At 36.0% G+C, this 14,771-nt stretch overlaps 1 protein-coding gene across 2 annotated transcripts in view; it reads left to right on the top strand.

Moving 5' to 3' along the window:
• Window positions 1–90: 90 nt before the first annotated feature.
• EIF2S1 (eukaryotic translation initiation factor 2 subunit alpha) overlaps window positions 91–14,771 on the top strand; it is a 37,031-nt gene continuing 22,350 nt past the window's right edge. The window contains exons 1-2 of one of the 2 annotated variants that reach the window (XM_037832489.1): window positions 91–212; window positions 5,100–5,341. In XM_037832489.1, coding sequence (XP_037688417.1) covers window positions 5,101–5,341 — 241 coding nt within the window. In that variant the 5' untranslated portion in view covers window positions 91–212; window position 5,100. The other variant, XM_037832488.1, reaches the window with a different exon arrangement.

Here is a 14,771-nt window from a genome sequence, read left to right as displayed (position 1 = left end):
CTAGTTCTCGGAGGACCTCGCCTCTATGATCAGTGAAGAAGGGCCTCTCTTCTGTTAGCGCTTGCGTGGTGCGAGGTGGTTCCGCATGCGCAGTGGGGTCGAGCGAAGCGCACGCCAAAGAGAATCCGTGTCTGGTGCGGGTGGAAGAGAGTCTGATCTCCCCGGTTACAGATCGCAGGGACCCTAGTGCGGAAGTCGGACACATACCTCAGGTGACTAGTTCGCCATCTCGGTTTCTCCAAGAATTCACTTTGGTTTTGTTCGGTGACCCGGGTGGTTGAGAGAGGGTAGGCCCCGGGCTAACACCTCCTCCCTTTCCCGTCCTTGCGCGGGAAGTATCTGGACATTACCGCCACCGTCCGCCGGCTGTGTAGCAAGCGTCCTTCCTCGCCGGCTCCGTGTGTCTGTCTTTCAGTGTTCCAGAGGCGTCATTGTACGAGCGGAGGAATCTGGTGAAGGAAAGTTGGTCAAGTGAACAGTACAGCCTCCTCAGTGTGCTTAAACTAAGGGTGACTTGAGGTGGGGCGGCCTCAGGAGGACTCTCTGACACCTTCCCGCCCCAGGACGCTGGGTGATTTGCTTTTTCCGGGTCTGAGAATTCCATCTTCTTTCCTTCCGCCCCAGTAATACTACCAAAAATTTATCCAGCTTTTCAGTGGAATCCATATAGGACACTTCTCCGACGAACCAGTGGGAAGGGCCACCGTGTGGAAATGATCTAGGTAAAGGAAGGTCCAAGAATTGTTTACTCATCTGATAATTGATTTTTAAAATTGAAGTTTAATTATTATATCGCTCTATTTCTGCCTTTCTGTAGCAGGCGTCACGGCTTGAATTGAAACTAAATCATACTAGTGAGGAGGATACTATTCTTAGTAAAGTCATTTTGCCATATTTTGGCTATGATAAGACTACAACTGTAGAATTACACACGCTGAGGTTAAGCCTAACTGAAAGCATAAGATAAGAGAATGCTTCGAGGTTAAATACTCCGACAGACTCGCTTTAAGTACCCCCCAAACTTAATGCTGCTTTAATTTTCATTAAACAGGAAACATTGTTTCTTGGAGAAAAGATGTAGCCGAGAAGTGTTAAATTTTTTCCAGACTGAATTGTTATTTAAAAAAAAAATTGTAACTCTGTGTCTTTCAGAAGTTTGGGCATTTCTTATACATAACTTTGCTGCCTATTCTCAGTTCATTTGATGCCAAGTCACAGTTATTATCAAACGATGTAGCTGCCTGCTGCACAGTAATGTTTGCAATTTTGATGATATTCAACTACAGTGAAATAGTTTTGTGTAACATTCATATACTAAAATCTAGCATTCAGATAACATAACTGGTGTTAGAGCTGAATTAAAATTGTCATGAGTTTTCCCCATTATGTAATATGTTTTACTTTGGAAAAGGTGGACTTCTGCCTTGATTGTAGTGAATATGCACTGGTTTAAGAAAGAAGTTCTACCTACCATTTGACCAGGCAAAATTATTGACGATGCAGGGTGTTTGAAATTAGGTTGGAGTGCAGTTGATATATTTTGAGAGGTGGATAATGGTCTGGATTTGATGTTAGAAGACTTAGGTTTAGCTCTTGCTCATGTACTTGTTAAGTGGTTGTCCTTGAGGAAGTCTTTTAATATTTTCACGCCTGGGTTTCCTGTTAATAGATTGCTGTACTGTGTTCCTTTCATAGTATCTTATACTGTAATTAATTTGCTTATTAGTTTGTTTCCCACTTCATATTTAATTTCTTAGGAGCCTTTCTTGTATCAACAGTGTTTAGTACATAGTAGATAATGTAAAAATAATTGTTTAATGAATTAAATTATCACATGGAAATAAGACTTCCTTTGCCTTTTAATAGCTTATGTTTTGTAGCACATTACAGTTTTCAAAATGTTTTTGCCTATTCTTAATGTTATTTGATCCTCAACAAACCTGGGAAATACATAGCACAAATAAGACAATTGGAGTTCAAAGAGGGTACCTTTCTCAAGCAATCACAACTGGTAGGTAGGAGAGCAAGCAAGCACTGGAACCTAGATCTAAGACTGTTCCCAAAGTACTACTTGCCTGACTTGAGGCTTGTTGTTGAGGACAAAATAAAATAATGTTAAATAGTAGTGCTTTGAAAAATGATAAAGGGCTGAATGGATACATAATGTGGTTTGTTTTCCTGACTGATACAAAAAGTGATGTTATTATTATTTCATAAGAAAATATATTCAAAATCTCTCAATCAAAATGTAGATTCTTTGTGAAATGAATTCTTTCTTTCTTACTAGCTACTTTTTTTCTTCAGTGTTAATACCATACAGAAATCATCCTTTTAGCCCATATATTGCAAAGAGACATACCTCCTAAAGAACTATCAGTCGTATTTCCCTTCAGGAGTCTTTTACACTATTGCCTGTGTTCTTTAACCTTCAAATTAAGCCTTGCTTCCCCCCAAATTATCAACTTTGCTATTTGGAGAAAGTTGGTAGGTAAATGTGGTTAACATCACCTGTTAAATCTTTTAGAACTTTAATGCGTTTTCATTATATTTGACACCAATTTGAAACTTTTTAGCTCTCAAATTTGAGAGCTTGACATAAAGACAGTTGACAACAGTTGTTTCTCCTCTGCCTCCCCAAAAATACCCTGTTTAAAAAGCAAAACAACTAGCTCAGCTGTTTCTTGGTGGATAATTCTGGCCATTGAATGTCTAGTTCCCATCATTTGCTAGATCCATATTGTAAATTGCTACAAAAGAAATACATCTCTGCCACTGTTACTGATATGCTGCTTTTTTTGCGGTTAACAGGATAGGTTAGTACTAATAGTTTGCACTAATCTGTGGTATATGCTCCAGTGTCACATATGTACATTGATGCTGCTTTTTGTTTAATTGTAATATTTTGTTGATAATATTGAGAAGTTTAGCTGGGTGGATAAGGACCCAGACTCTGGATCCAAACTGCATAGGTTCATATTCTGACTCTATCACGTAACAGTATGAAGGGTCAAGATGCTTAACCTGTGCTTCAGTTTCTTCATCTGTAAAATATGGAGAACTAGGGGAAAGTGGTACCTCAGAGAGATAAGCAGTGGCCAGATTATAGAGGACTTTGTAGGTAGTAGAAAGATGTAAAAGTCAGTGGTACCCCACTGTGAACAATCGAATGTATGATTTGTTTTGTATGACTGCGTGGTATGTGAATATATCTCAATAAAATGAAGATTAAAAAAAAAAAGATAGTAAGGTGAAGAAAAATCTCTGTGAAAATATATTTATTCATGTGTCACTAATCCCATCATGAAACACAGTTAAAAAATGTTGATGAAATAAACTAATTTGAAACAACTTTTTCAGGCTTTAGTCTACAGGTTTTATATAAAGCACCTATTCTACAATAGTGAGAAATCAAGCAAAAGTCTGAGTTCCCTGACTGTTACTTGAGGCAAAATGAGTTCAGTGATTAGTTCAATTATTAGTTTGGCAAAATATGTGTGATTAGTAATAATACATGAAAGCCAGAACAACTTCATTAGACTTGATTGTGAATAATTTCTGTAAAATTCTCAACTAATAAGCCTATATTTACTAAAATTAGATCCTTCTGTATATTACACCCTAATTTTAATACAGCAAGAACAAGAGAATTAAAAAAAATCCTGTTTCAAAAAAAAAAAAAAAAAAAAGTCACTGGTACCCCACCAGGAAGATACATGTGTGCCGTTTGGCATTGCAGCAGGACTCTGGTGTTCCATGAGCTGGGTGTGGATGCTCTGTCAGTAAGATCTCAACCTTATTTCCCAATTAACAGTAATAATAATAATAATAAGTTAAATAAATTTTCAGTTTTTCCTTATACTTTTAGGTCTTTCTGCTGCTTATCTTCTGAACTCTGACAACAGTAAATAGGTTAGGGTAAACAGAAAAGCATGAAAACAGTCAACCATGATTGGTTTGAGCTCTTCCTTATTTAAAATATACATCTGCCCATGGTGTGATTTCAAGCTTGTGGGTCATATCAGTAGAATTAATAGGGGATATTTCATGTTGGCTAAAGAATAATGACTTTCAGGTTCTCTACCAAGTAAATTTGAGAACCACTTGTAGAATAAAGGAGTGGTGCTGAAAATAGCTTGGGTGAATCAGAGGGAATAGTTTTAAATATATTTAATGCTTGGAGGTTGAGAGAAACTTGAACTTTATAGTAATGGAGATCTGTAAGGCTATTCTCAAGAATAAGTATACCTGTTCAACAAATGAAAAGTAATTTGGGAATAATGTGAAAAGTAGAAGCTGGAAAGTATGGTAATTGTGAATTAAACTCAAGCTCATTTTAAAAGAAAAAAATTAAGAGAGGAGGATGCATTTTAGTTAAGTTTAATAACTTTAGTGATTAATAAATTTTTATTTTCTGTCTCCTTGACATGTGATACCATAATTGGCAGTAAGAAATGATTGGATTTTCTCGCCACATTGATTAGGCCAGGGTTTAGATAGTCAGAACATTTTTCCCTTCATAGAGAGGGTGATAGCATATACAGTCTTAGCTGACTTAGAGAAGAATAGCTTTAGTTTTGCTGACAGGTTTAAAATAGTAGTGATGCTTCCCATCATTTGGCATTCCTTAAAGTGGTGATATTAAAATAATATTTTACCTTTGAGGTGTACCTTTAATCCTTAGATCTCAGGGTATTTTATAGATGGTCATTATTTTTTTATGATTCCTCTGAAACTAATGGCAGAAAATCACCCAAGCTTCACTTAAATGTGGAGCAAAATAAAAATTAAAGCCTGGTTCTTGACAAGGCCTATTGGATGTTTATTCTGAGTAACCTCCAGTTTTATTCTGATAACCTCCGTTGTTAACATCCAGTCTTTATTCTAAGATTGTACAAAACTGATAAAGTTTTCCTGAATTCTGTATTTGAACATCTGTCTGTTTTCTGGTATCATTTAAAAAGTTTAAAGATGTGAGAAGACTGGTAAGTTATATTTTCCTTTATCTTTTATTTTCTTTCAGGGGCAAGATGTGGAAAATTGATTTTTCTTTATTTTGGCCTTAACTGAACATTTATTTGAATCTTTTGTTTAAATTACAGAATGCCAGGTTTAAGTTGTAGATTTTATCAACACAAGTTTCCTGAGGTGGAAGATGTAGTGATGGTGAATGTAAGGTCCATTGCTGAAATGGGGGCTTATGTCAGCTTGCTGGAATACAACAACATCGAAGGCATGATTCTTCTTAGTGAGTTGTCCAGAAGGCGTATCCGTTCTATAAACAAACTTATCCGAATTGGAAGGAATGAATGTGTGGTTGTCATTAGAGTGGACAAAGAAAAAGGTGAGAAAAATATGCAAAATATAATTCCAGTTTCTGGTGTTTAAAAGAATTGATTTAAAAAATTGTTTTGTTTTGGTCAATTGTCTACTACATGAAAAAAAGTAGAACTTTTGTATTTAAACTCTTTTACATGCAAAGTTGTTAGAGAAGGATGCCAATTAGCCATCTAAGCAAGATCTCCTTTATTAGTAGTGATTCAATTCATTCATCTAGATGCTAGTCTTATGGGTCAAAAAACTTAAATTTTATTCCAACAGCTTATCACAACTTTGGTGACTAACTCATGTTGGCCAAACTCAGATGAGACAGACAAGAAAACCAGAGTACTGGTTCATTCATATACGTTGGTAGGCCTGAATATGCTGGACGCCCCTTCCTTGATTTAAAGCTAAAATAGTTACCAGGTTATTGGGTGAGTAAGAAATGGGTCAAAGTCGCATTGGTTTTAAGAATTGATTGTGGGAATATTTTATATAACCTTTGAGAAAGCACACCCCCCATCTCAAATCCAAAATTATATGTCTCTCTGTTAATTAGAATGTTTCTATTTCCCAGATCCTGTATGAATCTTTCAGAAAGTGCTGAATGAGTATTAATTTTGACTTATAGGGTGCCTTTTTTCTGGACCCTATATAAAGCATCACCTTTGTGACCAGATTTTTCTAAACACAGTGTGTAATGCCATTAAATAGGACTTGGCTTCAGCTTGAGATAATTATAATTGTTTTCAGCCATCTCACTGTATTTAATACATGTTAGTCACCATCGTGCTTGAAAGACTGCATATCAGTCACCTTGGTTGGACTTGTCTTTCTGAATCTCCTTAGACATCCAGTTTACTGATACTCTTTCACTCCTTCAAATAATTAATTTATACATGTATGACATTTAAAATTTTTTTCTGATTATAATCTTAGATGATAAACTTCGGAATGTCTTATATTATCTGTTAGGTTAGTGGCTCCATATAGCACATTGATTGTTCTAAATGTTTTATATTACTTACTTGTAGCTCCCTCTATCCCCCCAAAAATTTTAAAACTCCTTGATGAGTCTGGAACTATTCCTTAAACTTGTGTAAGTCCTTCATATCACTCCCTCAGTAGGACCTAGAATGATGTATGGTTTGGGGCACTGGTTGACGTGTAAATGTTTTTAACTAACAGAATATTTGGTCACTTCTTTTAAAATCTTTATAGATTACAAGACATTTTCTTAAATTTCTCTTTCTGTTACATAAAATCTATACAAAAGAAAGGATCAAATGTATTTTCAACTGAGCTCAGAAAGAAATGGAAGGGTATATTTGCATAAGTACAGTAGATCAATGTAAAAATATGGCCATGGCAGCATTATTTATACAGTGTTAATTAAAAACAGGAAACAATAATCAAAATTGGGATTGGTTAAATAAATCATGATATATCCATGCAGTGTAATTTTATGCGCAAATAAGGTCTGAATATTTTGATATGGAAAGATCCACAAGGTAGAATAAGGAAAAAGCAAAGTATGAAAATGATCATGTAGAAGGGATCCATTTCTGATAATAGAGGAATGACTCCTGTTGGACAAACCCTTCAACATAACAGCTATGAATTCTGGACAAATTAAAGACCATCTGCCTTAAGTCAATGAAGAACAAACAAAAGCAAGTCAACATTTGGAAGAAGGGAATTGTACTGGCTAAGTTTTCTGTTTATACAGCTTTTTGCTTTACTGTGTTCTGCGGAAAGCTTTAAGCCAGGCAACTAAAACTCTAGTAGGAAAACCTGCAGTCTTACTGACTGGAGAATCCGGTTTCACTGACCTTTCTGTTATCTTCACTCTATTGTTAGCCCAACCAGTAAATTCGTTAGATAGTATATAGTTTACAGTTCTAGAATTAATATTTGGTTCTTTATAATAGTTTCTAAGGTCTCTATTCAGATTTCATTTTGTTCATCCATTACAAACACATTTAACATCTGCTTTAAAATCCTTGTCTCCTACTTCCAAATCTGGTTCTTCTCTGGGTCAATCTCTATTGACATCTATTTCTTGGTGTGTGTGAGTCATTTTCCTGTTTTTTCATATGTTTTACAGTTTTCTATTGTGTTCTGGACATTAAGAATGATATGTGACACAAATTCTCGATCCCTTTATGGTCATCTTAAGAATACTGACTGATCAGACAGTTAACTTGTCTGAACTCATACTACAAGTTCTGTTTCCCTAAGTGGGAAGTCTTTTCCATTTTTTAACCTGTTGTGCTATTTGAAGCCCACCCTGTGCATTTGTAGTTTGGGGATCAGGCAGAGATTTGAGCAGAGTTTATATATAGATTCAGGAGTTGTCTGTGGCTCTCCTTTTTCTAATCCCCACTGCAGTCAGCACTTTCTAGCTGTTGTGGTTGTCAAACCACTAATTGGAGTTGTTCAGCAAAACTCAAGCAAAATAAATGCTAATAAGACCACATCAGACTCCTGAAAAACAGATACAGAGAAAATCTTGAAAGTAGCCAGAGTAAATAAACAATACATATAGGAGAACAGGGATGTAAATTACTGTGGCTTCTTATTGGAAATAATGGAGGCCCAAACATGGAAGGACATCAGTAAAGTACTAAAAGAAAAATACTGTAAACCAGGATTCTGTATCTAAAGAAAATTTCCTTCAACAATAAAGAAGAAATGAAGACATTTTCAAATAGGAACTAAGAAAATTTATTGCCAAATAGAACTGCACTATAAGAAATGATAAAGAAAAGTTCTTCAGGCTGAGGAGATATGCCAGAAATAGAAAATACATTTACCCATGTAGAAGACTTTTTCTCTCTTAATTGCTTTAAGATACATTTAACTATTTAAAGCAAAAAAAATACATAAATATACATTTGACAACTAAAGCAGAAAGGCAGGAAGTGGGGAGCTGAATAGGTCTATGCAGGTCTTACAATTTATATGAAGTGGAACAATATTAACTAAAAAATGAAGGGTATATATTGTAATCTCTGAAACTGCTACTAAAGAAATACGAAGGGAGAGGCTAGGCCTCCCTATATTTGTGCCTAAGAGTCTCCTCCTGAATGCCTCTTTGTTGCTCAGATGTGGCCCTCTCTCTCTGGCTAAGCCAACTTGAAAGGTGAAATCACTGCCCTCCCCACTACGTGGGATCAGACACCCAGGGGAGTGAATCTCCCTGGCAACATAGAATATGACTCCCGGGGAGGAATGTAGACCCGGCATCGTGGGACGGAGAACATCTTCTTGACCAAAAGGGGGATGTGAAAGGAAATGAAATAGGCTTCAGTGGCAGAGAGATTCCAAAACGAGCCGAGAGGTCACTCTGGAGGTCACTCTGGGGGGCACTCTTACGCACACTTTAGACAACCCTTTTTAGGTTCTAAAGAATTGGGGTAGCTGGTGGTGGATACCTGAAACTATCAAACTACAACCCAGAACCCATGAATCTCGAAGACAGTTGTATAAAAATGTAGCTTATGAGGGGTGACAGTGGGATTGGGAAAGCCATAAGGACCACACTCCACTTTGTCTAGTTTATGGATGGATGAGTAGAAAAATAGGGGAAGGAAACAAACAGACAAAGGTACCCAGTGTTCTTTTTTACTTCAATTGCTCTTTTTCACTCTAATTATTATTGTTATTTTTGTGTGTGTGCTAATGAAGGTGTCAGGGATTGATTTAGGTGATGAATGTACAACTATGTAATGGTACTGTAAACAATCGAAAGTACGATTTGTTTAGTATGACTGCGTGGTATGTGAATATATCTCAATAAAATGATGATTAAAAAATAAATAAATAAAAAATAAAATTTAAAAAAAAAAAAAAAAGAAATACGAAGAAGACTAACCAAAAAAGCCAAAGATAAATTAAAATGGAGTTTTAAATATATTGAATTAACCTAAAAGAAGACAGGAAAGAGAAATAAAACACAGAATGAACAAACAAAAAATAGTAAAATGAATCCAATTATAGCAATAATTAACATTAAATGTAAATGGACTTAAATACTTCAACTAAAAGGCAGAGCTTGTTAGAATGGATTAAAAAGCAAGACCTGACAATATGCTCTCTACAGGAGACATTTGGTTGAAAATAAATAGATGTAATAGGAAGAGGCCCTGCCAAAAGATAGAACCAACTCCCAAACATGAAAGTGAAATCATCTTAGACCATCTAGCCCCAGTTGAGCCACCAAATGACTGAGCCAATGAGAGATGCTAGGCAACCGACAGAATGGCCCATCTGACCACAGCCCAAATTGCCAACCGACAGAATTGTGAGAGGGAAGGAGGGAGGGAGGGAGGGAGGAAGGAAGGAAGGAAGGAAGGGAGCTCGTTGTTTTAAACCACTTAGTTTTAGAGTGGTTTGTTATGTAGCAAAAGTCTGGCATGATGATTGTTATGGATTGAATCATGTCTCCCACAAAAGCATGTTCAAGTCCTAACTGCTGGTCCCCTGGGTGTCAACTCATTTGTAAATAGGACCTTCAAAGATCCTATTTGGATAAGGCCAAATTGGGTGAGAGTGGGCCTCAATCCAATATGGCTGAAGTCCTTAGACGTGGAGGAAATTTGGACAGGGTCAGTAGAAGCCAGACACCAGAATAAGCCAGAGAATAAAGGCAGATCACCGCATGGTGAAGCAGAGATGCAATCCAAGGAACCCCAAGGGTGCCAGCAAGAAAAAAAAAAAAAAACAGATATAAAAGGTGTACCATGCAAGCAATAACATGAGACTAGAGTGTCTGTGTTACTATCACATAAAATAAACTTAACATCTATTACCAGAGTTAAATAGGGACATTTTATAAAAGATCAGTTTGTTAGAAGGACACAACAGTCATCAGTGTATGCAAGCCTAATAAAATTTCAAAATGTATGAAGTAAAAATCAAATTAAAGAAAGAAGTAGACAAATCCACATTCATAGTTGGAGGTCTGAACAACCTCTTAATAATTGGCCCTTTTCAAGTGTGCATGGCATATTCACTACAATAGACCATAAATGGGGCCATGATATAACACTCAATACATTTAAAAGAATTAAAACTGTACACATTGGAACCGAATTTGAAGTCACTGTCAGTACACCTTGGAAAAAAACAAAGATTTGCAAAATTGAACAATTTATTCCAAATAATGGATGTATTAGAAAAGGACTTAGAGTGAAATTTATAGGTTTAAATTCTTACAGTAGAAAAGAATAAAGGTCTAAAAACAATTATCTAAGCTTTTACTTTAAGAAGATAGAAAAAGAAGAGGAAGGTAAATTAAAAGTAAAGGTAAAGAAATTTTAAAGATAAGAGAATAAATCAGTGAAATAGAAAATTAGGAAAAAGTTAAAATCAGAAGTTGGTTTTTTGAAAAGATCAACAAAATTAATAAACTCATAGCTAGACTGATGAGGGAAAAAAACACAAATTACCAACCTCAGCAATGAAAGAGGGAGATATCACTACAGATACAATGGACATTAACGGATCAGTAAGGGAATGTTATTACCAACATTATGCCAATGTCAACAAGTTAGAGGAAATGGACAAATTCCTTGAAAAATACAACTTACCAAAACTGACACAAGATGAAATAGAAGTTTTGAATAGCCCTGTACCTGGTAGATAAATTGAATTTATTGTCAAAAACCTTCCCATCAAGCAAAGTCTAAGTCCAGGTGGTTTCGTTGGTAAATTATATCAAACATTTAAGACAGAAATTTTTTTGAGTCTTACCTAAAATTTTTAAATAGTGAGGATATGGGAACACTTCCCAGATAGTTCTATGAAGCAGCATAAACCTGATAAGAAAACTGACGAAGACAATTGTTTTTAAAAAACAAAAATTACTAACCAAATCTGTGATGAGCATAGATAACAGAAGTTCTTCCCAAGATAAAAGCATAACAAATCCAGTGATGTTTAAAAAAAATAGTAAAGCATGACCAAGTGGGGTGTATGGAATGTCAGGTTGGTTTAAGAATCATCATATATGACCCCCACCTATATGGTCAATTGATTATCAACAAAGGTACAAAGGCAGGTGAATGGAGAATTTTATCTTTTTAACAAATGGTGCTGGGACAATTGGATGTCCATCTGCAAGAAAAAAACCTCATTCATACATTTCATCTTATACAAAAATTAACTTAAAATGAACCCATAGACCTAAATGTAAAATCTAAAACTATAGTACCTCTAGAAGACGACAAAGGAGTACATCTTTGTGGCTTTGGGTTAGGAAAAGATTTCTTAGACCAACCCCAAAAGTGTAATCCATAAAAGAAAATAGATAAATTGAACTTGATGAAAACTAAGAACTTTTGTTCTTTGGAAGGCACTGTTAAGAGAATAAAAAGACAAGCCACAGATTGGGAGAAGATATTTGCAAAAAAACATCTGATAAAGAGCTTATATTCAGAATACTTAAAGGACTAGTCAACAACCTAAAAAACCTATATTTAAACCACCCATCAGAAAAATGAGTGAAAGATTTGAACAGATGCTTTACCAAAGAAGATAAATGGATGGCAAATATGTCCATGCAAAGATGCACAACACTAGTCATTAGGAAAATGCAAATTAAAGCCACAATGAGAGAATCCACTACATTCGTACTAGATTGTGTGTGTGTGTGTGTGTGTGTGTGTGTGTGTGTGTGTGTGTGTGTGCATGCCACTGATGGATGTAGCACATTTGAAACTCATACATTGCTGGTGGAAATGCAAAATGGTATAGGCAGTTTGGCGGTTTCTTAAAAAGTTAACATATGACCCAGGAATGCCATTCCTAGGTATTTACTCAAGTGAAATGAAAATTTATGTCCACAAATCTACACAGTTGTTTATAGTGGTTTGGAGGGATAAGGGAATTGTTCTATATTTTGATTGTAATGGTTGTTACATGACTGTATTCAGTTGTTAAAACCCAAAAGAACAGCATCAAATTGGTGAATTTTACTGTATGTAAATCATAATCTTTTTTTTAAATCAAAATATGAGAAGAAAACCTACCGAATGAGAGAGAATATTTGCAAATCGTAATCCGATAAGGGTTTAATATCCAGAATATATAAAGAATTCAACAACCAAAAGACAGAAAGTCCAAATAAAAAAATGTGCAAAAGATTTGAATAGACATTTCTTCAGAGAAGATCTATAAATGACCAATAAGTATATGAAAAGCTGTTCAACATCATTGGTCATTGCATATCAAAACCACAATGAGACACGATATAGCCAACTAGGATGACTATAATAAAAAGACAGATAATAACAAGTATTGGTAAGGATGTGAAGAAATAGGAACCCTTGGACATTGCTTGTGGTAATGTAAAATGGTGTAGCCACTGTGGAAAAGTTTGGTGGTGTCTCACAAAGCTAAACACAATTACCATATTACCCAGCAGTTTGACTCCTAGGTATATGCCCAAGAGAAATTAAAACATATGCCCACACAGAAACCTGTACATAAATGTTTACAGCAGCATTATTTAAATATTAGGCAAAAGGTGGAAACAACCTAAATGTCCGTCAACAGATGAATGAATAAAGAAATTGTGGTAAAACATCCAGTGACGTATTATTCGGCCATAAAAAGGAACAAAGAATTGATATTTGCTACGACTTGGATGAGCCTTGAAAACATGCTGAGTGAAAGAAGCCAGACACAAAAGGTCACATATTATGATTCTTTTTATATGATATATACAGAATAAGCAAATCCATGGAGACAGCAGATTGAGTTTATCAGGGCATGGGGTGGGGAGTGATTACTTAATGAGTATTGGGGTAGTTAAAAAGTTTTGAAACTAAAGAGAACTAGTAGTTGCGCAAAATTGTGGATACACAAGATACTGCTGAATTGTACACTTTAAAATGGTTAATTTTGTGTTACATGAATTTCACCTTAATTTTTAAAAGCTCAGAATCTGAAATAAAATCAGTGTACTTTAACGATATAGGAGGAAAAAACATAAAATCATTTCAGTGGATGCAGAAAAAGCATTTGACAAAATTCAGCATCCATTAATAATAAAAAGTCAGTAAACTAGAAATAGATGGGAATTTCCTTAGATTAATCTGATGTGGATGTGTTGTGTCCCCCAAAACGCCATCATCTTTGATGTAATCTTGTGGGGGCAGACATATTAGTGGGGATTAAGTTTGGATCAGGTTGTTTCCATGGAAATGCGCCCATCCTGCTGTGGGTGATAACTCTGATTGGATAATTTCCATGGAGTTGCGGCCCCACCCATTCAGCATGGGCCTTGATTAGTTTACTGGAGTACTATATAAGCTCAGACAGAAGGAGCGAGCTTGCTACAGCCAAGAGAGACACTTTGAAGAACGCACAGAGAAGTAGCTGCAGATGAGAGATATTTTGGAGACGGCCTTTGAAAGCAGATCCTTACTCCAGAGAAGCTAAGAGAGGACAAATGCCCCAAGAGCAACTGAGAGTGACATTTTGAAGAGGAGCTGTGGCCTAGAGAGGAACGTCCTGGGAGAAAGCCATTTTGAAACCAGAACTCTGGAGCAGACGCCAGCCACATGCCTTCCTGTTTAACAGAGGTTTTCTGGACACCATTGGCTATCCTCCAGTGAAGGTACCCGATTGTCGATGACTTACCTTGGACACTTTATGGCCTTAAGACTGTAACTGTGTAACCAAATAAACCCCCTTGTATAAAAGCTGATCCATTTCTGGTGTTTTGCATTGTGACAGCATTAGCAAACTGGAACATCTGATAAACGGTGTCTAGGAAAAACCTCCAAACATGGTGTACTCCAATACTGGGAACAAGGCAAGGATATTCATTCTCACCACTTTTATTCAGCATGTTAGAAATCCTAACCAGGCACAGATTCATAGGTTTCGGACATTTTCTGACTATTTGACTTGGGCAAGTTATTTAACTTTTGCGGTTTACTTTCTCCATTAACAAAAAAAAAAGGGTAGGAAGAGGGATGATAATCTACCATACAGGATTATTGTGAGAGTTCAGTGAGATACTTAAGTAAAGCACCTGGCACAGTAACTTGAATATGGAAGTCATTCATATTTTTAAAATTTGTTCCAGTTTTTATGTTGACTCAGGGTAACCTTTTGCCTTAAACTAGGTCAAGAGCAGAGTGCATTTCTATTCTGCAACGCACATGAAAGGAAGAAGTAGGGAAAGGAGAGGCATTTGATTAGTTTTCAGTTGGATCATCAAAAACTGTTCACTCCCTTCACCGAACACATTTCTGAAAACAAAGCAGAATCTCTCATCTTATTTCCACACCGATGCGCATCGCTGTATTATCCGCAATTGACAAAAAGTGGAAGCAACCCAAATGTCCACCAGTGGATAAATAGATAAACTAAGTGTGATATATACATATGATGGAATAGTATTCAGTTGTAAAAGAAGAATGAAGTTCTGATGCGTG

Source organism: Choloepus didactylus, chromosome 4, assembly GCF_015220235.1.
Source record: "Choloepus didactylus isolate mChoDid1 chromosome 4, mChoDid1.pri, whole genome shotgun sequence".
Taxonomy (NCBI): Eukaryota; Metazoa; Chordata; class Mammalia; order Pilosa; family Megalonychidae; genus Choloepus; species Choloepus didactylus.
This window is presented reverse-complemented; position numbering and strand designations above follow the sequence as displayed.